Here is a 25,354-nt window from a genome sequence, read left to right as displayed (position 1 = left end):
CATGGAAGGAGTAAACATGTTCTCAAGAAGTATCACTTCATTTGTGAGTGTGTGGAGAATGGGCAAATTGAAGTGGAGCATGTACCGGGAGTTGAGCAGAAGTCCGACATACTTACCAAGCCATTAGCAAGGATTAAGTTCAAGCAAATGATGAGCTTAATCGGAGTTCAAGAAATTGATCTCCCTAATTTAAGTTGGAATTAAGGGGGTAAATGTTGGATGATTCCAAGCTTATGGAAACTTAACATATTATTAGATGTTTAATATGTTAAGATAAACACAATAAGGAAATCTAGAAATAGGAAAATGAAGTTTTCTATTTAGGCTATGTCACTACAAGAAAACACGCCGAATTCCGACGGAGGTTCCGACGGACACCAATGTCGTCGGAAATTTGTGACGGATTTGTGACGGATTACCGACCAAATCCAAAAAAATGAAGTCGTTGGAATTCCGTCGGCCATTTCCGACGGAATTCCGACGAAACAAGGGTCGTCAGAATATTCCGACGACTTTTCGACGACATTCCGATAAAAAATGTAACCGTTGTAGTCGTCGGAAGTTCGTCGGTATATTCCGACGAATTTCCGACGACATTCCGATTGACAGTAAAGTCGTCGGAATTCCGTCGGTATTTTCCGACGGAATTCCGATGAACCATGTGACCATTGCCGACAAATATATATGACCGTTGTATAGCCGTTTGAGATTGGACAATACCGACGGAATTCCGACGGACTGCTTTACATCTGTCGGAATTTCGTCGGAAAGTCGTCGGAGGTCCGTAAGCAATTTCCTATAAATACAACCCCTCCTCATTCAACAAATTCACACTTCATTCTCTCTTCATTCTCTTTAATCATAACAATTCCGTGAAAATCATATCTTCAGAAGTTTATTATCGTTCGTGGATGGATAAACCTCATTTGGATCCGAACACCAATTTGCTTACGGAAGAATACGTTCAAGGGATTGGAGAATTCATGAGGCTTGTTCAACAGCAACCGGATGCAAAAAGTGGTATGTTAAGATGTCTCTGCTCTTCTTGCAATAATAATAAGGTTATAAAAGAATTTGATGTTTGGACTCATTTGTATATGAAAGGGTTTTCACGTAATTATAAAGTTTGGTACCTTCATGGGGAAACTGGTTATGAATATGGTAGTACTAGCGAACCTCAGCATGTTAGTGAACTTCAGCCTGATATTAGGTTAGAAGAATCTAGAACGGATATAGATTATGGTGTAGGTACTGAGCAGATGGTACATGATCATTATAGAGGGGAAGAACCAAACCCCGAATCTAGGAGATTTTTTGACATGTTGGATGCAGGAAAACAACCTTTGTATCAAAATTGTAGAGATGGTCATTCAGTCTTATCATCTGCAACTAGATTAATGGGTATTAAGACAGACTATAATTTGGCTGAAGAATGTATATATGGATGCGATTACTGATTTTGTCAAAGGTATTCTACCTGAGGATAACCTTGCACCGGGTTCATACTACGAGGTTCAGAAACTTGTTGCAGGTCTTCAACTACCGTATGAAGTGATAGATGTATGTATTGACAACTGCATGATCTACTGGAGAGCGGATGAGACACGGAATGTATGCAAATTTTGTGGGAAACCTCGTTATCAGGAGACGAGAGGAAGATTTCCGATCCCATTCAAAAGAATGTGGTATTTGCCTTTGACGGAAAGATTGAAGAGGTTGTATCAGTGTGAGCGCACAGCAAAAGCAATGAGATGGCATGCAGAGCATTCCACAAATGGTGAGATTAGACATCCTTCAGATGCAAAGGCTTGGAAACATTTCCAGTCAACATATCCAGAATTTGCGGAAGAGAGAAGAAATGTTTATCTTGGATTATCTACTGATGGTTTCAGCCCATTTGGAAAGCATGGAATACTGTATTCTCTATGGCCAGTTATTGTGACACCGTACAACTTACGGCCGAGCTTGTGCATGCGACGAGAGTTTTTGTTTCTCTCAATTCTCGTCCCCGGGCCAGATCATCCTAAAAGATCACTAGATGTGTTTCTTCAACCACTAATATATGAGTTGCAACAACTATGGGCGCATGGTTTTGAGACATACGATGTTTCGCGCAAAGAAAACTTTCAGATGCGGGCAGTACTTATGTGGACAATAAGTGACTTTCCAGCATATGGTATGTTATCTGGATGGACAACACATGGGAAGCTATCATGTCCATATTGTCAAGATGACACAGATGCTTTCCAACTAAAAAACGGAAGGAAAACGTGTTGGTTTGACTGTCACAGACGATTTCTACCACCTGATCATCCATACCGCAGGAGTAAGACTTCGTTTACGAAGAACAAGCAGGTGTTTGATGGTCCACCTGAGGAAGTTAGTGGGAAAGATTTGTTGAAGCAGTTTAGGTATTTTGATGCAGAAAGGACGCCAGATGTAGGCGGACATGAAAACATTCGAGTCAATGCGGTTGGAGAGCTACATGACTGGGACAAAAAGAGTATTTTTTGGGATCTGCCATATTGGGAGAGTTATCTATTGCGGCATAATTTAGATGTCATGCATATTGAGAAGAACTTCTTCGATAATCTGATGAACACAGTCCTTAACATCCAAGGTAAAACGAAGGATAATTTGAAGTCAAGGTTAGATTTAGTCGATATTTGTGATCGTACTGAACTTCACGTTGATGAGAACGGTACGGCCCCTTTTCCCATTTATCGGCTGGATGGTGCTAGAAAAGAAGAGTTCTTTGATTGGATTACAGATAAAGTGAAATTTCCTGACGGATATGCATCAAATTTGGGGAACTGCGTTGATAGAAGCGAAGAAAGTTTACTGGCTTGAAGAGTCATGATTGTCATGTAATTATGCAGCGCCTCCTTCCGTTTGCTTTTTCAGCATTATTGCCACGTAATGTTCATGAAGCAATTGCAGGTATATTATATTTTTACAATTTAATTTATTTTTATATTTAACAATTATGCTTATAAAAACTTAATACTTACGAAAATTATGTCTTTTATCTATGTAGGGATTAGTGTTTTCTTCCGCGACTTATGCAGCAGAGTAGTGACTGAAGAGGGTATTAATAATTTGAAGACAAACGCACCAGTCAGCATGTGCAACCTTGAGAAGATATTTCCTCCATCATTCTTTGATGTAATGGAACATCTTGCTATTCATCTCGCAAGAGAATTGGAACTTGGTGGTCCTGTGCAGTACAGATGGATGTATATTTTTGAGCGTTATATGCATCATCTGAAGAAGATGGTCAAAAATCAAAGCAGGGTGGAAGGATCTATAGTGGCACAGGTGATCAATGAAGAAACTGCAATCTTTGCTGAAAATTATTTTCCACCAGAAGTGCATACAAAACACCGAAGACCTGCTCGGCATGATGATAGAGGGGAGAGAGCAACATATCATGTTACTGTCCCAAGCATGTTCAAGGAAATAGGACGACTTAGTGGAAAATTCACGAAGCGGAGACTTACAAACACTGGGCACGCTCATTTGCAAACATATTTGCTCACCAACAGTGAAGATGTTCTACAATATGAGAGGTAAAAATATTTATTCATTTATTGTTAGATTAATATTCAATAAATTTATTTCATATTGATAATATTTTTGTATATAGTGTATATATGGCGGAGTTGCGTATGACTCACAGGCATGCAACAGAAGATGAGCTTCGACAACTTAGAGATAACGGATTTGATGCATGGCTTCGTAGTTATGTGAGTCATATATCATATTACCCTATGCAAATGATTAGTTTAAATTTAATTTATATAAAGTAATTAACTTTTCAATCATATATGTTTTTAATTTATAGGTGAATGATGGTTTGGCCAGAGGTCTTGTGTTCGATGATTGGATACGCGAATTTGTGCAGGGACCAAGCTATGTGGTCAAATCATATCCTAAATTTTGTACGCGAGGATATGCATTCACAAGGAAAGGTCATTCTAAGACAACATATGATGCTGGTGTTTCATCTTCTTCTGGTGACGATGTCTACTACGGCAACATAAAAGAAATATTGGAAATCCAATTTCCTGGAATGGTTGGATTGCGTTGTGTAGTATTCTATTGTGATTGGTATAACACCACCCCAGATAGAGGAGTGAAGATTGATGCGTTTGGTGTTACATCAGTTCATTTGCGGCGGAAACTTCAATATTATGATCCCTTCATTTTTGGTTCGCAAGCTGATCAGGTATGTCAATCTATTCATAATTTTTTACCAATATAATTAATTAATGTTATATATTTTACTAATACTTGTATAATTGATATGTATAGGTGTGCTATATCAGTTACCCTCGGGTGACGTACAGAGACGATCCGTGGGTTACTGTAACGCAAATCAACCCAAGAGGACGAGTGGATGGAACTTCTGATGATGATGAACCATTGCAACCAGAGTCTACCAGCAACGCCCAGGCAGTTGAAGATTTGGAAAATGTTCAACTCGTTGAGAATTTGACTGTGTTTGGACATGATGCTGTCGTACATTCAGAGCCAAAAGCCGAGGTTGGGGAGTTTGATGAAGATTCAGAAGATTCTGATTAGTTTTTTTTTTTTTTTTTTTAATTGGTCCGTCGGAAATCCCTCGCAATATACCGACGACATAGCGACAACATTGGGTTTCATTGAAATTTGGAAAGGTCATCGGTAATTCGTCGGAATATACCGACGACATTCCGAAGTTCGTCGGAATGTCGTCGGTATATTCCGACGAATTACCGACGACATGTGTTTCTATAAAATTTCAATCATAAAAATCAATAAATTTAGATGCCAAAACTATGAAAATAACACATAATAAGTGTTTAGTATAGTATTAGATCGCAACCGTTCAAATATAACAACTCATTAAAATATTTATGTATGCATATCATTGTTTTCATAACATCTCATCTTAACATTATATACTTATACAATCATATTTATATAAGCTTACACTACAAAAAATGTTGTTGTGTAAAATCGTGTTATAAAACATTTTTATTGTTAAATCTTTATGCAAATACTATATATATTATCAAAGATTTGGATTTTGCATTTAGAAACTTGAAATCAACACCCTAAACACTAAGTCGTCGGAATTCCGTCGGAATATACCGACGGAATGTGTCCGTCGGAATATACTGACGGACACATTTCGTCGGAATTTCAATTTGCCCGGGAGAACCAAACCGCTTGAAAATTTTCGCGAATCGGCATTTGGTATATTTTAATTATACCGACGGAATACCGACGAACCCGTGTCCGTCGGAATCCTCGGATATAATAACCCTCCTTCTTCCTTCTTCGTTATCTCTGCGGCCTCTCTCTCTCAAAACGCAAACTCTCCGGCGATTTCTCCCCCTCTCCGGCGATTCCGGCCTTTCTCCACCTCTCTTCACCGGCGAATCCTCTCCTCACCCTCATATCTCTTCCCCAAGCCCCAAATCATGTAAGAATCATCCCAAACCTTCTTTTTTATCAATTGTTTAGGGTTTTGGAAGTTGATCTCGGATTTTAGGGTGTTTGATTGAAAATTTTAGGATTGAATGGATAGTTTAGGATATATAAGTTAGGATTGTTGTTTGGATTGTTGTTTTAGTTTTTTTTGGAACATTTTTTTATTTTTAAAAACGTTTTTTGATTTTTTAAAATGTTTTTTTTTTATTTTCAAAAACGTTTTTCAAGTTTCCAGTAATGAAATATATATAATAAAACGTTTTTAAAATTTTTAAAAAATATTTAACAACATTTTTCTATATTTATAAATTTTTTATAATTTTGTATACATATATATATATATATATATATATATATATATATAATCATGTATAATAACAATTTTAAAATTTTTTATAATTTTTTATAAGTTTCTACTAATAAACTATGTATAATAAAACGTTTTTAAAAAAATATATATAAATATTTAACAACATTTTTCTTCATTTATAAATTTTTAACAACATTTTTCTATATTTATAAATTTTTTATAATTTTGTATACATATATATATATCATGTATATTAAAAAATTTTAAATTTTTTATTATTTTTTATAAGTTTCTAGTAATAAACTATGTATAATAAAAGGTTTAATAGTTTTTTTTAAAACGTTTATAAAACCTTTTGTAAATATATAAATGAAAACATTAAAAATAGAAATGATTTGAAAATATGTTTGATGTATTAATTTTTTTTTTTAGGGCCGAGGATGAAGCCCGCCCCGCAGCCCGTCTTCGACGTAGTTCGGTGAGCAGTTCCCGTGCATCGGGATCGTCTCATGACTCGGTTCCCGCATATATTCCCGCTCCAGCTCCCGCTGCCCCTCACGCTGCCCCTCACGCTGCTGCTCAACAGGATCCGGGGGTCATGCCGGTTCATCTATTGGTTCAACAACCAGGTCGAGAGCATCTCCCGTTTCTCCAACCCAACCCATGACGAGGCCATAGCACTTGGTTAGTATTTTTTTTATTTGTACCGTTATATTTTTTCCTTTAATTAACTTGCTAACTTGTATTTTTTTAAAGGTTCACCAAGTCAAAAAATGGCATTAGCCGGAGCATCAACCAGATGATGTACTCCATGCTCCGTTTTGGATATCCAAAGTGGAGTGTGATCCGTTCCGACGAACGAGAGTTGTGGTTTCGTCAGTTTGCGGTATAGTAACTCTTCATTTTTTTTAAGTTTTTACATTTTTTTCAATATATTTACTTATTAAATTGTGTTTGTTTTGTAGCAAGAGTTCAACTGGCACTCCGATCTTACGGAAACAGTCCGTAAGAAATTCAACGAAAAGGCCATGGACTCTTACACAAAGCAGATAAACGGTGGAAGACAGTTTGGCAGAAGAACAAGAAGCCACGGTTCATCAACGGGACGGTGTGGGAGCAGTTGATAGCTCATTGGGAGAAGGAAGAAACTGCAGAGACGTCTTCTAGGAACTCCAGGAACCGGAAGACCGATCGTGGCGGGAAAGGTATGTATGTGCACAACCTCGGCGCTTGCTCTATGTCAACTAAGGAGGATGAACTTGTAAGTTTTTTATTATTATTTATCTTTATATTTTTTAAATAAATATTTTATATATTTTTTGGCTAATAATGGCGTTTTTTTTAGATCGAAGCAAATGACGGTAATCCCGTTGATCGTTTCCAACTCATTGAGGTGGCTCACACTAACAAGACGACGGGTCAAATTCAGGACCCCGTGATCAAAGGTGTAGTTGATTTGGTGGAAGCTGAAATAGTTTCTCAATCTCAACCTCTCTCTGATGACGGCGACTCTACGGGAGCTTCAACCAACCTGTCTCTATTGCAAATAAATGAGATGGTTGAAAAGGTAATTTTTTTATTAATATATTTTTTTTATAATGTCGATTACTTACTTGTCCCTATTTACTTATTTTAAATATTTTTGTAGGCGGTTCCTAAAAGGAAAGGAGGCCGTTTAGTTGGGTTGGCCCGTCATGCTTCTTCGTATCCGGCATCTTCTTCGCAAGCTCCGTATGCCGATCCCATGATTCTCGAGGAGCTACATGACAAAGATGAACGGATTGGGGCATTGGAGGAGCAGAACACCACTATCCTTTCGGAGAATGCCACTATCCGTTCGGAGAATGCCACTATCCTTGCTGAGTTGGCATCCCAGAAGAAGTTCAACACCGAGATTATGTAGAAGCTAGATCGTTTGATGTCTTCGAGTTCATCTTAGTTTATTTCGGCTTTTTAAAACTTTTGGAATGTTTTTTTTTTCTATTTCGGTTTGTATGAATTTTAAACTTTCTGAATGTTTTTTTCCTATTTCGGTTTGTATGAATTTAAATTATATAATATTATTAGTTTTAAATTTCTGATTTTTTTAATTTATTAATATCAAAAAATATATAAAAATGCAAAATTAATTGGTAAAAAAAATGGGTATATACCGACGGACAATGGTCGTCGGAATATACCGACGAACATATATCCGTCGGAATTTACCGACGAACCACATTTCGTCGGAATATACCGACGAACGAGGTTCGTCGGTATATTCCGACGACCATTGTCCGTCGGTAAATTCCGACGCCCAAAGTTCGTCGGAATACCCCGAGGAACACGCTACGTCGGAATTGTCCGAGGAACGTTCTCCGTCGGTACGTAGTTTTTCCGATGAACTCTGGTCTCGTGTGTCTTCATCGTAATATCTTCGGAAGTTCGTCAGAATGACATTTCTCGGTATTCGTCAGAAAGTCGTCGGAAGTTCTGACGAAATTCCGACGAATTTTTTTTTTCCGACGAAACGATACCGACGGACGGGTTCGTCGGAAATTCGTCGGAATCGGTCTATTCCGACGAATTTCCGACGATTTCGGCCATCAGAATCCCCCTGTTTTCTTGTAGTGTGTTTGTGTTTTTCATATCTCACATGTTAAACGGAATTGTCTTTCATATAAATATAGGTTTTATGGAGAGGTGTTCCATATGATATTAAGAAAAACATATTGAGAACTTTAGTTTTGATCAGTTTCTAAAGCTAATAAGAAAAATTGTTCTTATAATTCTTGTTTTTCCTAAGAATTGAAGTGATACAACTTATTATGTGGAATCTTAGAGCATGAGCATTGGTGAACCCCCTTTGGGTTTCACCAACATTTTTTAATATTTTTCGTGGGTCCATGAACAGTTATGAACTCGGATATGCTGTTTTCTGCATTAGTGAACCCGAAGAAGGAGTTCATAGGAATAAAATAATAATATTAATTTAAAAAAAAAAAAAATTTAAAATATTCAAAAAAGACGAATAAAATATTAAAACATATTATTAAAATTATGAAAACATTTTATCCAATACATTAAAAGTACATTACATAAATTGAGAAATTTTTCTAACATACATAACTTATTTATTCATCTTCATCACCAAACATTTGCCAAATATTTTCCACTAAATCAGCTTTCAAACGATGATGCTTGTCGCTATCTCGAACTTCTCTCCGCATGGCTAACATATCAGGGGTGACATTAACACTATCTCTGCTTCTCGCCTGTGAACTTCTGCTAGACTATCCTGTCTCAAACTCAGATGTATCAATTGGAGCGTATCCGTCTCGTTCGTCCTCTACTATCATATTGTGCAATATGACACAAGCTATCATTACTTTTCCTATCCTTTCCTTGTCCCATTGTAGAGCTGGGTTCCTAACAATTGCAAACCTCGATTGCAATACTCCAAAAGCCCGTTCGACATCTTTTCGGGCGGATTCTTGCATTTCTGCAAATTTATGTGCTTTACGACCTTGAGGAAGTGGGATGGATTGGATAAATGTTGCCCATGGAGGATAAATGCCGTCGGTAAGATAGTAGGCCATACGATAAGTGTGGTTGTTGACCTTGAACTTCACTTTAGGGGCTCGACCATGTAAGATGTCATCAAAAACTGGAGACCGATCAAGAACATTGATATCGTTTAGGGTACCTGGTAAGCCGAAAAAAGCGTGCCAAATCCAAAGATCTTGTGATGCCACGGCTTCTAAGACAATTGTCGGCTTTCCCGAACCACGTGTGAACTGACCTTTCCAAGCTGTTGGGCAGTTTTTCCACTCCCAGTGCATACAGTCGATGCTGCCTATCATCCCCGGAAATCCCCGTACCTCTCCAATATCGAGTAATCGCTGAAGATCCTCGGCTGTAGGTGTTCGTAGATACTCATCCCCAAACAATTGTATTATTGCATCAGTGAATTTTGCCAAACATAAACGTGATGTACTGTCAGCCATCCGGAGATATTCGTCATATGTATCTCCTGACTGACCATATGCGAGCATACGTATCGCTGCCGTACACTTTTGAAGTGGAGATAGCCCGTTCCTTCCGGTAGCATCTCTTCTTTTCTGAAAGTACGGAACTTCAGTACTTAGACGGTCGAAAATGCGAAGGAACAATGGCTTGTTCATTCGAAACCGCCGCCTAAACATATCTTGTGTGTACGTTGGATTATTACTGAAATAGTCGTTGCATAGTCGAATGTGCCCTAGTTCTCGATCTCTTTCAATATAAGCTCGCCTCTTTGGTTTGTTGGTTTGACCATCAATTACTGTATCGATGAAATTATCAACTACTTCATCGACCAATTCATCAAAAACTTCATCCGCTTCATCACTTGATGAGGAAGACATTGTTGATGATATTTATTGTAATATTTTTCCTGCAAAAGGCAATAGGGAGGAATTTTTAATAAACTTTTAAAACAAATTTTTATTTCTTATATATGGTATGCTTTTCCTCTTTTAAAGTTTATTTCTCTATTTCTCTTCATTTTTTTTTGGGTTTTAACCTTAGTTTTTTTTTTATATTATTTTGGTTTTAACCTTAGTAAAGTTTTTCATTAAAATTATAAATCTGTTTATTTCTCTTGAATCTTTTTTTTTTTGGGTTTTAACTTTAGTAAATTATAAACCTTTTTTTGGTTTTAAATATGATAATATAGAATTTAGAATTTCATTATTTAAGGATATGTTCATTACTTAGAATTTTTGGTTTTCAACTTACCTCTGTTGAATGGTAGAGATGATCTGTGGGGTTGAGGAGTAGTAGAGTTGATTCCTTGTGTTGATTGGTGATTCTTGTTTGATTGTTGTTGTGATTCTCGTGGTGTTGGTTGGTGATTCTCGTAGTGGTGTTGGTTGGTGAGATTCCGAGATGGTGAGATAGTTTTGATAAAAGTATGGCTGATGGTAAGAAGAATCAAACTGATGTATCACATAGTTGGTAAGATAGTTTTGATAAAATGCATGAATGAGATAAATAGAATGAAACACATAGTCATTTATATAGAAAAACATTGAAGCAAGTAGCATGTGGGTACATACACCTGTGAGTACAAAAGCAAAGCCGTGGGGACATACCCTTGATTTGATACATACATAAAACGAGTGTAGAAAGTTGGAAAACACTACACTCTCCCGTGATTCCATCTTACATAACCTACCACTACCTACTACTACATTACCACCCGTGACTTGATTTGATACATAAAGAAACAGAGACCTGCAACCATCCACGCATCCTCCTCCTTGAACTGGTGACCTACAAAGCACAACAGTTACAATATCAATATACATCAAGGAAAAGATTTAAACATAAACATCATACACTGCATTTCCTAGCAACCTACTATAAATTTCAAAAAATAAATAACCACTCACCAACTTAAAGCAATTCAGATATGAGTTTGTTTTTTAGAGCAAGCTCTTGATCTGTAAGTGTATCAGCGTTTTTTCCTAGCAACCTATCAAGTATTTTCTGTTTGGATAAGGATAACATATTCTTGGCTGCTAGAATGGTTTCGATCTGATCAAACGCTGCTTCATTACCATGCTTCTTGCGTTTTGCTGCTTTGCTAGCCTTGACTCCGGGAGGTCTAACATCTTCCTCGCGACCCACCTCATCCGCAGTTTCCTTCCTTTTCTCCTTTGCACCATTTGATGTCAGACTGTGTGATCTCCATTTTTGATCAAACCGAAGCTCCCTCCAACAATGTTCAAGACTGAACTTGGCTTTGTAGTCATTTAAGAAGATGTCATGAGCCACCTTCATGACATCATTCTCATTCTGTCCACTCGCCTGCTCCTTCAGAGCAGCTTCATGACATCCCACGAACTTACACACCTGCTCATTAACCCTTCCCCATCTCTGCTTACATTGACTCCACTCCCTAGGAATGGAGCCAACGAGCAGAGGGCTAGCATTCACGTACTCCTCTATTCTCTTCCAAAATGCTCCTAGCTTCTGCTCATTACTGGTTATTGGATCTTTGCTGGTGTTCAACCAAGCACTGATCAACACCAAATCTTCTTTGATTGTCCACTTCCTCCTTTCCGGAGGTTTGGGAACCTCAGAAGATCCTATTTCTATTGGCTGAGTGGTCTGGGAAGTAAGCAGGTTAACAAAGCCGGGAGAGTTTAGGGGAAAAGGATCCATTTTGGTTGAGTATTGAAGTTTTTAAGTTTTCGTTTGTGTTTTAAGATGTCGATTAGCTAGGTTTTTAAACTACTTTTGGGTTTGAAAGTACAAGGAAGTAAACACCTTCTAACCACCAAAAATTGATTACACTTAACTTAACTACACAACTATTTCACACAGACCATTCAATAAACATCAAATCAGGTTTTCAAATTAATTATTTCAAGTTTAAATTCAGTTCTGGTTTAGTTCAAGTTTAAATTCAAGTTCACACAGACCATTCAAAAATTGATTACACTTAACTTAACTACACAACTACTTCAGTTCTGGTTCAGTTCAAGTTTTAATTCTACTACTACTCTAACCTACTCTAGTTCAAGTTCAAATTCATTACGCAACAACTCTAGTTATAGTGTGGTTACCTTTGTGTTTTCAGTCGAAGCAGCATTTCTCCAAGTGATCCACCTGCACGGTCAGATTATAAACCTTCCCAGTGAGCCTATCAACCTCCACAGTGAGGGCTTTTACCTCTGCCTGTACAAGGAAATGACAATGAGATGGTGTTAGTCACTGTATAAAATATAAGAAAAAAATTACAAAACAAAATTCAAAAGTGGGAAGTCAGATTACCTCCAGACTCTTAATCTTATTATTCACCTCTGGCACCCACTTGATCACCGCCTCCACCTCCTCCACACGGCTTGTGAGCCGTTCGATATGCTCCTGCACACCAATGACCCAAGGCTGACGATAATGAAAACCATCAGCCTTGGTAACAACACATAAACTATATCAGATTGTTAATTAACAGACAAAAACAGAAGACATAATTTAAAAGACAAGAACCCGTTTTTTACCTCGTAGTTTATGCAGGTGAAGAAACGCTTGCCGGGGAGAGTGTCGTATTCCTCCTTCCCACAAACCTCGTGAATTATACTCCCACCACAGGGACACCTCGTCGGAATCCTGTGTTCTGAATCACACACGTATGAAAGCATATCGATGTGCTCCTTTCTTCTCTTTGTGTCTCTTATCTCTGCTTCGGGATCCATCTGTATCATGAAAACAAATAATTAGAACAGAAGCAACCGAGAAACAAAAAAAAAATTGAAAGACTAACTAAAAACCCCCAAATCCAATTCAAATCCACGATGAACGAACAGTAAAAGAAATCCGTATGTTGATTTAAACGAAGAAATTAAAACCCCCTTTTAGATTTCGAACCCTTACACGAAACCCCCAAATCGAAATGAAATCCACGATAAACGAACCCTAAAAGGAAACCGTATGTCGATTTTAACCAAGAAATCGAAACCCCCTTCTCGATTTTCAACCCTAAGACGAAACCCCCAAATCGACTTCCTTAACCTAGAAACCTCTCGAGATCAAATCGAAGCTATCTCGTCCTCGGAGTGATTGAGACTCACCTGAGAGCGTTTACGAGTGACTCCGACGACGAATTGATCGAGAAAATCTCCGGCTCTGGACTCGGACACGAAATTGCCTCAGAGACGGAGAAACCCTAGATTTCGAAGAGAGAAGGGAAAATGGGATCTTTCACGCGAAACCCTTTTTTTCTCACTCAACACGCGAGATCGCGTAGCCACTCCCTCTGCGCCGCGTGGCATGACCCCGTATCATACGGGCTCACTTGGAAGACCCGGTTCACGGGTTGAAACCCATTTATTCATTTCTTTTAATCGAAAAGGCCTATGATACCGAGCCCATGACTCTCTCATAAACCTCCGATGCGGGTGGTCTTAATGGAGGAAGAAAAGAAATATCTAGAGCGTTTTTCTTTCAACATTTGGGACTAGGCATAATAATTTTGGGATTTAAGAAACGTAAAGAGGAAATCTAGTGAGCAATCTCGATTCATGGACCTAGAGACGATGATTAAAAAAATTAAATTTCTTGAAACTATTCAAGAAATACAAAATAAAAATGTTCTTTATTAGCAACAATGCAATGCATGTCGATGATCGTCGATAAAATACAAGAAATTAAAAAACAAGGTTGTCTAGGATAGGAGAAGACTTGCATTTGGCAACTAAAGGCACAGCTTTAGGCATGGTAAGACCTTTTCCTTCCGACATGTCAACTGCAATGTCTTCAACCCTCTCCCAATCAAAACACTGGATCAACGACCCTAAAGCTGAGCTCAATACAATTTGGGCCAGCCCCATTCCAGGACACGCTCTTCTACCTATACCAAAAGGTAGAAACTTACCATGTTGCATCTTCGACTCTTTACTGTCGAACCTTTCCGGCTTAAAAGCCTCGGGCTCATCCCACCATACCTTTGGGTCTCTCTGAATAGCCCACGCGTTGATGAGTAGCCATGTGCCACGTGGAATATCAAACCCAGCAACTTTACAATTATGGGACGACGCGTGGGGAACCAGCATTGGCACTGCAGGATAGAGACGAAGAGTCTCCGAGATCACACTATTGAGATATGTACAAGTGCTAGTATCAGATTCCTCCATCAAACGCCCTTCTTTCGAAACGACGTTGTTTAATTCCGTCTTGACTTTCACTAGAACATCTGGATGATTTAGAAGGTTAGCCATAGCCCACTCCAATGTCACAGTCGTTGTCTCCGCCGCAGCAGATAACATCACCTGCAAAAATTGTACGATGCAATCTTCATGTTTTTTTCTAATAACTGAGTTGTATTTAAAAAAAAAAAAATCCACGAACCAGTACGAGTCCTTTGATGATCTCGTCGGTGTAGTAGTCAGGTTGTGATTCTTGAAGGGTAAGCAAATGAGTGATCATGGTGTTCTTGAACTCATTTTTTCCCCTGTTTGCTCTGTTCTCGTCTACCAGTCCCTGCAAAAACTTGTCCAACTTGGAGCCAAGTTTCTTGGCTCTCTTAATGTATCTATCGAAATCAAACAGCTTCCAAATCGGAAGAAAGTCGCCGACGTAAGTTAACCCTGCGAGCTCGAAAGTTTCTCTGATCAGCTCCTGCACTTCCTTAGCATCCACGTTTTCCTCGCCGTAGTATCTTTTTCCAGCGACCATTCTCATGACAACGTTCAAGGTAAACCCATAAAGCAACGGTCGTAGCTCCAACAAGTTACTTCCTCCTTTTGATGTGGCCGCCGCGGCGGCGGCGTGGATCGTCCGAAGCAGAGACCTCACTTCGTCTCTCCGGATCCCTAAGGATTCTCTGAGACGAACGGTGGAGAATATCTCGGCGTTGCAGATACGGCGGAGGTTGCGCCAGTGGTCTCCGTAGGGAGCTACGGTAACTATCGTGTTGTTGTAACCAGCGATTTTGAAGAGAGTACTGGTAGGTCTGTTTGCGAAAACAACATCATTTTCGTGAGTTAAGAATTCCTCAGCTGCGGAGGCTGACGTGACGACCACGGCTCGACAAGAGCCAAGCTTGAGCGAAAACACTGGACCTAGGTTTAGAGAGAGGTCACGAAGGCAACGATGCATGGGATCTTTGAGCAGGTGGAGGTGTCCGATCACAGGGAAACCTATCGGACTTGGTGGAAGATTCAGCTTTGATCGGAAAAGATAAGCCGCGGCTGCAATAAATCCGACGACCAGAGCGAATGAAAGAAAATTAAACATCTCGTCTGATTTGGTTGCTTTTCATTCAGGTGCATGCACGCACATATACAGCTTTATTATCGAGTCTAGAGTCAACCATGTAGAACGTGCCCCACGCTTGGGCGATTTGTTTTTTTGCCCTCGTGCTTTTTATTTTAATGTTTATCAACAGGTGGTTTGGCTGTTGTTGTCCGTGAATTATTGATGATGACATATTAAATGGGCTTAGCCCAATAAGTCAGTTATTGGATAATGTTAGGCCCATTGTGTTTTAATTACACCCGGTTTAGATACGTCGGAGAAGATCAACATATCACCGACTTGTTTTGTGGACAGCTGGGTTACTCCGACTCAGTCGAATTTGGCCGTAGGAGATGTCTTCACTAACCTCCGTCGAATTGAATTTTCTGATATTCCGATATCTTCAGGAATCAGGTAAACCTTCTCTGTAATCTCTCCCATTGTATCTGTTCTGATAGCTACAAGCTAAGGGGTTTTGGATTTCAGGATCATTGGGTTGTAGTTTAAGCTCTGTTTGAGTGGTAATTGTAGGGTTGACACACGCTGCATTCACACTAGGTTACGAGGCAGGGATTAATAAATGCAAAATCTATGGGAATATGGTTCCACCTGGTGCTCTTGTCAAGTTTGTTCAGAAAGGTCTCCACTACATTGAGATGGAAGCTAATTTGAGCAGTGTAATAGTTACTCTTTTTTCTTTATCTCTTGTGGTTCCTTTACAGTCTTAGACTGAGCTATGTTTTCACTAGAAGAAAACAGACGGATACTGACGGACAAAATCGTCACAAGTTCATCGGAATAGAGACAATTTGACGAATTTCTAACGAAAGTGGTCGTCGGTATCATTTCGTCGGAAAAAAAAAATTCGTCGGAATTTCATCAGAGTTTCCGACGACTTTCTGACGAATACCGATAAACCACATTCTGACGAACTTCAGACGACACTCCGATAACATATTCCGAGAACAGAATTCATCGGAAACGCAAAAATTCGTCAGTATATTCTGACGACTTGTACTCGTCGGTATATTCCGACGACTATGATTCGTCAGTATATTTCGACGAACCGGTTTGTCGGTATATTCTGACGACTCAGATTCGTCAGAATATACGATTTTTAAATATGAATAAATTTTGCATTTATAAATATTTTTTTATATTAAAAATTAATAAATACACAAAATCTGAAATTTAAAACTAATAATATTATAGAATTTAAATTCATAGAAACTTAAATAGAAAAATTCATAAAAAACTAAGAACCCGAAGGCAACAAACGATCTAGCATTTCCAATATCATTCATCAAGTTTTAAAATTCATAAAAAACTAAGAACCCGAAGGCAACAAACGATCTAGCTTTTCCAATATCTCGGCGTTGGTCTTCTTTTGGGATTCTAGCTGAGCAAGGATAGTGACATTCTCAGAAAGGATAGTGGCGTTCTGCTCCTCCAATGCCACAATCCGTTCATCTTTGTTCTGTAGCTGCTCCAGAATCATGGGATCGGTATACGGAACTTGCGAAGAAGACGCCGGATACGAAGAAGCACGGCGGGCCAACCCAACTAAACATCCTCCTTTCCTTTTAGAAACCGCCAACAAAAATATTTAAAGTTAGTAAACTACATTATAAAATAAATATATTAATAAAAAATTACCTTTTCGACCATCTCATTTATTTGCAATCGGAACATGTTGGTTGAAGCTCCCATAGAATCGACGCCATCAGAGAGAGGCTGAGAAGATAGAAGAGCTTCTTTTTGAGTTTCCACCAAGTCAACGACGGATCTGATCACGGCGTCCTGAATTTGACCCGTCTTCTTGTTAGTGTGAGCTTCCTTAATAAGTTGAAGACGATCAACGGGATTACCATCATTTGCTTCAGTCTAAAAAATAGTCATTAGCCAAAGAATATATAAAAATATTTATTTAAATAAATATAAAGATTAAAAAAAAATAGAACTTACAAGTTGATCCTCCAAAGTAGACATAGAGCAAGCGCCGAGGTTGTGCACATACATACCTTTCCCGCCACGATCGCTTTTCCGGTTCTTGGAGTTCTTACGAGACGTCGCTGCAGTGTCGTCCTCCCAATGGATTATCAACTGCTCCCACACCGTCCCGTTGATGTACCGTGGCCTCTTGTTCTTCTGCCATACTGTCTTCCAAGCGTTGATTTGCTTCGTATAAGAGTCCATGGCCTTTTCGTTGAATTTCTGACGGACTGTTTCCGTGAGACCAGACTCCCAAGTGAACTCTTGCTACAAAACACACATAATTTAATTAGTAGATATATATTAAAAATTTTGAAAAATACTTTAAAAAAACTGAAGAGTTACCGCAAACTAACGAAACCACAACTCCCGGTCGTCGCGAGGAATCACACTCCACTTTGAATATCCGGTATGGAGCATGAAATACATCATATTGTTGATGCTCCTGCTAATGCCATTGATCGACTTGTCGAACCTTTAAAAAAAATGCATGTTAGAAAGTTAATTAATGGAAAAACACTACAAATAAAATAAAAATACTAACCAAGTTGTATGTCCCGGTCGTGGGTTGGGATGGAGAACCGGGAGATGCTCTCGACCTGGTTGTTGAACCAATTGTTGAACTGACATGACCCTCGGATCCTCCTAAGCAGCTGGAGCGGAAACATATGGAGCGGGAGCAGGAACATATGCGGGTACCGAGTTTTGTTCGTGAGATGATCCCGATGGACGGGAACTGCTCGCTGAACTACCTCGGCCGCCACGGGGTGCAGAACGAAGGGATGCGGAATGGTGTGCTTCCTCGGACCTAAAAAATAAATGTTAATACATCAAAAGATTGTTAAATATATTAAAAAATGATTTTCTATTTAAAATGTTTTAATTTATATATTTAAATATAAAAATGATATATATATATATGTATGTATAAAACAATTATAAATGTTTTAAAAAAACTATAAATATAGAAATGGTTGTTAAATATATTAAAAATTATTTTTACGTTTTTAATATAAAAATTATAAATATAGAACAGGTTGTTAAATATAAAAAAAATATATATATACGTTTTTATTTATATAAAAAAATAAAAAATCATTTTTTCTATAAAAAAATATTTATAAAACGTTTATAAATATAGAAAAGGTTGTTAAATATATATAAAAATTTTAAAAAACGTTTTATTATATATAATATATTACTGGAAACCCCAAAAACAATTTTAAAAATACAAAAACGTTTTCAATCCAAAAAAAAATCCAAACAACAATCCTAACTAATAGATCCTAAACTATCCATTCAATCTTAAAGTTTTCAATCAAACAACCTTAAATCCTAAGATCAAACTTCCTAAACCCTAAAAAATTGAAATACACAAAGGTTTTATAGAATCTTACATGATTTGTGGAGTGGGGAAGAGATCTGACGGTGGGAAGAGGAATCGCCGGAGATGGGAGCTCGCATATCGCCGGAGATGGGAGCTCGCAAATCGCCGGAGTCGCCGTCAAAGAGAGAGAAATCGGAGAGAGTTTAGAGAGAGAGGCGGAAATGACGAAGAAGGAAGTGTCTAGGGTTTTTATCTTTAATGATTCCGATGGACACGTATCCGTCGGAACTTCGTCGGAATCATTAAATATATATTCGCGAAAATTTTCACGCGGTTTCTTTTCCCGGGTAATTTGATATTCCGACGGATTTCCGACTGAATTAGTAATGTCGTCGGAATTTCGTCGGATATTAAATCCGTTAGAAAGTCGTCGGTACTTTCCGACGGATTACTGACGAGTTTTTCCTACGGAATTCCGACGACGTAGTGTTTAGGGGTTGAACACAACTTTCTAAATGCAAAATCCAAATCTTTGATAATATATATAGTATTTGCATAAAGATTTAACTATAAAAATGTTTACATAACACGATTTACACAAAAACATTTTTGTAGTATAAGATTAGATGAATATGATTGTATAAGTATATGAGTGTTATGATGAGATGTTATGAAAACCATGATATACATACATAAATATTTTAATGAGTTGTTATATTTGAACGATTACGATCTAATACAATACTAAACACGTATTATGTGTTATTTTCATAGTTTCGGTATCCAATTATATATATTTTGATATGAAAAATTTTAAAAATATAAGTCCTCGGAAATACCTCGGAATATACCGACGACATTCCGACGAATTTAACAAGTTCGTCGGAATGTCCTCGGTATATTCTGAGGTATTTCCGAGGAACTTGTCCACTTAGAATGAAACCATATTTCGTCGCTATGTCGTCGGTATATAGTGACGGAATACCGACGGAATACCGACGGGCATGTTTAAAAAAAAAAACGTATGTAATTACAACAACTAATAAATACAAGTCAAATAATAAGAATTCCTAATCAGAATCATCAGAATCTTCGGAATCTTTATCAAACTCCCCAACCTCAGCTTCGTCCTCTGAATGTACAACAGCATCAAGTCCAAACTCGGTAAAATTCTCAACGAGTTCAACATCTGCCAAATCTTCAGCTGCACTCAAGTTGCTGGTAGAGTCTGGTTGTAATGGTTCATTATCAGAAGTTCCATCCACTCGTCCTCTTGGGTTGATTTGCGTTACAGTGACCCATGGATCGTCTCTGTACGTCACCCGAGGGTAACTGATGTAGCACACCTATCAATTATACAAGGTATTAGTAAAATATAAACCATTAATTATGAATAAATTGACATACCTGATCAGCTTACGAAGCAAGAATGAAGGGATCATAATATTGAAGTTTCCGCCGCGAATGAACCGATGTAACTCCAAACGCATCAGTCTTCACTCCTTTATCTGGGGTGGTGTCATACCAATCACAATATAATACTACACACCGCAATCCAACCATACCAGGAAACTGGATTTCCAATATTTCTTCTATGTTGTCATAGTAGACATCGTCGCCAGAACAAGACGAAACACCATCATCATATGTTGTCCTAGAATGACCTTTCCTTGTGAATGCATATCCTCGCGTACAATATTTTGGATATGATTTGACCACATAGTTTGGTCCCCGCACAAATTCGCGTATCCAATCATCGAACACAAAACCTCTGGCCAAACTATCTTTCACCTATAAATTAAAAACATATATATATATATATGAGTGAAAAGTTAATTACTTTATATTAAATATAAACTAATCATATGCATAGGGTAATATGATATATGACTCACATAACTAAGAAGCCATTACGGGTGTTCAATCCGGATATCGGTTCGGCTTTTTTGGTTTTTCGGTGTTTCTGTTTATAAAAAATATCTACCTTATTAAAACCATATTTAATATGATTTGGTTCGGTTTATATACCGTCGGTTTTCATTTTATTCGGTTTATTCGGTTTTATACCAAAAAACCGTAAATATATTTATCTTTTAAAATATTTTGTGAATTTTACTTTATAAGATTAGATATCGGCTTTAAATTTAATTATAACATGGCGATATTTTGGTTTTTAAATAATCTATTTTTTATTTTACTATTTAAATAATCAGTAAACATATTTATTTAATAACAGTAATAGTTTTATAGAATAAAAGTAAGAAATAACAGTAATCCATAATACTATTAAACAAAAAAGTAAAAAATATGTTTTTTTTAATTTGATAAAAAAAAATTTGAACTTAAAATAAAATATTAAATAACTAAAATAAACATTTAAGTTGGAAGATCATACCAATAAAATAAATTAGGTATATATTATTAATTATATTATATAATTTACATATACTTATACTTTATATTTTAATTGATCGGTTTATTCGGTTTGATCGGTTTATATACCAAACCATATCCATATACCACAGTTTCTTAAAAATAACATCCATTCGGTTTATGGAAGTACAAGCTGTTGGGACAATTAGAGATTCAAGGTCTTGGTTCCGTGTTAAGAAAAGAATCAACATCAACATCTGAGACTAAAGAAGACGATGGCACATAGGTGAAGGAGGTTAAGGTTGATCCGAAAGCAGCAGAGAAGGACATAAGAGTGAAGAATCTGCTGGGTACATGCTTGAGTGACACAATCTTAAGGAAGATCATTCACGAGCTTACAGCGTAGGGAATGTGGAAGTTTCTTGAGCAGGATTACCAGACAAAATCCCTACCAAACATGATTTATCTGAAGCAAATCTTTGCAAGCTTCAAGATGGAAGAGCGCAAGTCAATAGAAGAAAATCTAGACACATTCTTGAAGTTGATAGCGGATCTAGCTAGTCTAAAGATTGTGGTGAGTCATGAGGATCAAGCCATACAGCTCCTGGCGAGTCTTCCATCCTCATATGAACCTCTGGTTCATACCTTAAAGTGTGGTAATGTCAAGGAGACATTGACGGTTAATGCAGTGGTGTCTTCAGCATACCTAAAGGAGGCTGAGTTCAGACAGAAGGGGTCATTGAATAGGTTTAGACAGGGGTCTGAAGGTCTTTACATGGAGTCCAAAGGAAGGTCAGATAGGAATGGACACCGAAACAACATCAACCATGGAAAGAACAGAGACTACGACAAATCTAGATCAAATTCTAACCCAAGTTTTCTCCTAAGGCATGTTGGGTATGTGGAGATGAAAACCACTAGAAGCAGGATTGTCCTTAGCGCAAGAAGTATGATAATGGCAAGGCATCAACTTCTGCAAATGTAGCGATAAAGCTACCGGATTCTATTGCTTTGACTGCCAGTCCACAGGCGTCGAGCGGTGATTGGGTATTAGATTCAGGATGCACATTCCATACCACAACAAGGAGAGAAGTACTGTCAGACTTTCAAGAGATCGAAGAAAATAAAGTCATGATGGGAAAAACACGCATTGCATGGTGAAGGGTCTAAGTACTATCACAATAAACAATCCAGATGGTACGATAATCAGTATGAGTCAGGTAATCACTCTGAGAGGTCAGGTAAATGCCGGAAATGAGCAGAAATTTGATAGTTAGAGCAGTCAGGTTGTAAGTACAGCGGTGAAGGCTTCAAGGTGGTGTTCTACAAAGGAAATCGAAAGGTTTTAAGCGGTAAATATGATCAGGGTTTATACTATCTACAGGGTTCAGTCAAAGAGATTAACGAAGAGGCATCTTTCAACTTGGTTGACCGAACAAGTCAGTGGCATTCTCGGTTAGCTCACATGATCTTGTCATCAATGGAAGCTCTAGCACAAAAGGTTATCTAAGGAAGGAAGACATGATCTTGTCATCAATGGAAGCTCTAACCTAAAACCCTAAACCATCAATCCTAAACCTTTTTTTTTTAAATACGAACCATAAACTCTGAAACATCAACTCTAAACCCTAAACCCCGAAACATCAACTCTAAACCCTAAACCATAAACCTTCAACTCTAAACCCTAAACCCTATACCTTCAACTCTAAACCCTAAAACATCAACTCCAAACCTTAAACCCTAAACTTCAACTCTAAACCCTAAACTATCAACACTAAACCCTAAACCCTAAAAAGTAAACTCTAAACCCTAAACCATAAAAAATTAACCCTAAACCCTAAAACATCAAATCCAAACCCTAAACCCTAAACCTTCAACTCTAAACCCTAAACTCTAAACCCTAAATCATAAACCCTAAACCCTAAAACCCTAGAGTTGATGTTTTAAGGTTTAGATTTGAAGGTTTAGTGTTGTAGGGTTTTAGGGTTTACGTTTACGGTTTAGAGTTGATGTTTTAGGGTTTAGATTTGAAGGTCTACGGTTTTAGGGTTTAGGGTTCGAATTTCAGAAAAATATAGGGTTTAGGGTTTACGTTTAGGGTTTAGAGTTGATGTTTTAGGGTTTAGATTTGAAGGTTTATTGTTTAGGGTTTAGAGTTGATGTTTCGGGGTTTAGGGTTTAGAGTTGATGTTTCCTGGTTTAGGGTTTAGAGTTGATGATTTAGGGTTTAAAGTTTATGTTTTAAGTTTAGATTTAGGGTTTAGGGTTTACTTTTAAGGTTTAGAGTTGATGTTTTAGTGTTTAGATTTGAAGGTTTAGGGTTTAAGGTTTAGGGTTTAGAGTTGATGTTTCGGGGTTTAAGGTTTAGAGTTGATGTTTCATGGTTTAGGGTTAGAGTTGATGATTTAGGGTTTAGAGTTGATGTTTTAAGTTTAGATAAGTTAACCATATGTTTTTTTTGTCAAAGTTAATGAAAAGGTTATAAATGTCTTTTACCCTTCATTAAAGATGAGGGTAAAAGTGTTTAGTATAAACATGAAAAGTGATACTTTGAAAATGATATTTTTGACAGTTTCCATTAATATAAGGTTTATAGGCTTTAAAAATAATAATAATTTGGTTATATTCTTAATCAATAAATTTGTTGATAAAATTCATAAACAGGAGTAAAAGCTTTACATTTATTACTATTATTTTTATATAAATTTGGTTTAATTATAAATAATAATAAATTTAGTATGAAAAAACTGATAAAAAAATGCCCCTTCGCGTTGGACCTAAGCGATGGCTCGAGTCACAACTGCTCTGGGCCGGCCTTGTCGGTCGAAGACTGACAATGGGGAGTGGTATACCCTTTGGTATTTATCCTTTGGTTTAGTTGAGGAGATATCAATTTAATGCTTGTCGGGTCAGCTGTCCCTTTTTCTTTGCTCAACCAGCCGTCCCCATTTAAATTGCAGCTAATGTCCCCAAATTTTTTGGTAGTTATACGTTCATGGACCCCTTTGTAATTTATCCTTTTCACCTTTTGTTCTTTAATATTTTTTTTTCTGGCGTGGATCCAAACCACTATAGTATGTTACTGTGTTTAGCCCATGCGGACATTTCATACTACGAATATTTTTTCATTATAATAAATTATTGTTTATTTTTTAAAAAATCAAATTGAATATTACATAATTTATATATGAAAAAATTTCATCTAAACATATAAGCTCATTACAGGGCCGTGCCTGACATTTGCAAAAGTAGAAGCGAGGAAAAAAATTTGGCCCCTGTAACTTAGTGCAAAAAAAGAACTTCAAATAATAATGAGCATTAGTTAGCTTTCGAACCCAGGACACCGAACAGTTAAACTCAAATAACAGTTGCTCTCACTATCTCTACAACCTAAACATTTGAGAAATTGGCCCCAAAATTGTTTTTATATTGATCGGCCCTCAAGCAAATGCTTGATGGGCTTGTATCCAGACCCGACCCTGGCTCATTATTGCATTAAACTTTTTGTAAGTACTTATGTAGTATAAATAGTTTTGAAAATTATGTAGAAACTACATTCATTAAAAAAAAATTCTTGACTAGTATTGAATTTTCTATTTCCTAATTTTAACTTTTTATGATTAAAAATATTATTTTTGGATAACAACACAATCATGAATTATCTTATTTATTTTAAGCTATATTTTATTTTTGGATAATTTTTATTATATTAATTTATAATCATTATCTAATCCAACTACAAAATTATCTAATCTAATAGATAAATCTAAAACTGTTAATAAAAAAATTTCTTTTCAATTATATAATATAATTATATAATTATTCATTAAGGATAACAATTGATCTAAATTTTAATGTAAGAGTAAAATCTCTTTTCTATAAATTTATTTTTCTAATTTTTCTTTACATATTTCACCAATTTTATGTAAATTAAAATTTGGCTCGTGCCAAATTATCAATAACTGCTATAGAAAACTTTTTTATAAGCTTTTCAGTTTTTCATGAAGTTTTTGTCCAATGATTTTGTTCTGTTAAAAATTTACTATATATTTATAGATGCAATACAATAAAGACAAGTATAAATATTATAAACTATTGTGTTTTCCGGTTAG

The 25,354-nt window shown here is 37.0% G+C and overlaps 3 protein-coding genes and 1 long non-coding RNA gene across 4 annotated transcripts; 1 reads left to right on the top strand and 3 right to left on the bottom strand.

Annotated features, from left to right (window-relative positions):
• Window positions 1-9,060: 9,060 nt before the first annotated feature.
• Window positions 9,061-10,173, bottom strand: LOC125590537. The gene is made up of 2 exons (XM_048764136.1): window positions 9,570-10,173; window positions 9,061-9,473 (listed from the first exon to the last, which is right to left on the bottom strand). Exons 1-2 carry the CDS (start codon window positions 10,171-10,173, stop codon window positions 9,061-9,063), a joined length of 1,017 nt encoding a protein of 338 aa, XP_048620093.1.
• A 625-nt stretch (window positions 10,174-10,798) lies between these two features.
• Window positions 10,799-15,709, bottom strand: LOC106428900 (cytochrome P450 81D1-like). The gene is made up of 5 exons (XM_048762488.1): window positions 14,663-15,709; window positions 13,387-14,583; window positions 12,817-13,011; window positions 12,382-12,727; window positions 10,799-11,083 (listed from the first exon to the last, which is right to left on the bottom strand). The coding sequence occupies exons 1-2, from the start codon at window positions 15,548-15,550 to the stop codon at window positions 13,963-13,965; spliced, it is 1,509 nt and encodes a 502-aa protein (XP_048618445.1). The 5' UTR covers window positions 15,551-15,709; the 3' UTR covers window positions 10,799-11,083; window positions 12,382-12,727; window positions 12,817-13,011; window positions 13,387-13,962.
• On the bottom strand, window positions 11,207-11,977 carry LOC125590536 (glutathione S-transferase T3-like). The gene has a single exon (XM_048764135.1). It carries the CDS (start codon window positions 11,975-11,977, stop codon window positions 11,207-11,209), a length of 771 nt encoding a protein of 256 aa, XP_048620092.1.
• Window positions 15,710-15,833: 124 nt separating the features above from the next.
• On the top strand, window positions 15,834-16,367 carry LOC125589871. The gene is made up of 2 exons (XR_007326061.1): window positions 15,834-15,964; window positions 16,082-16,367. It is a non-coding gene; the product is annotated as an uncharacterized LOC125589871 (long non-coding RNA).
• Window positions 16,368-25,354: the final 8,987 nt, after the last annotated feature.

The sequence above is a fragment of the Brassica napus genome, chromosome C7 (assembly GCF_020379485.1).
Source record: "Brassica napus cultivar Da-Ae chromosome C7, Da-Ae, whole genome shotgun sequence".
Taxonomy (NCBI): Eukaryota; Viridiplantae; Streptophyta; class Magnoliopsida; order Brassicales; family Brassicaceae; genus Brassica; species Brassica napus.
Note: the sequence above shows the minus strand (reverse complement) of the source record. Positions and strands in the feature narration are given on the sequence as shown.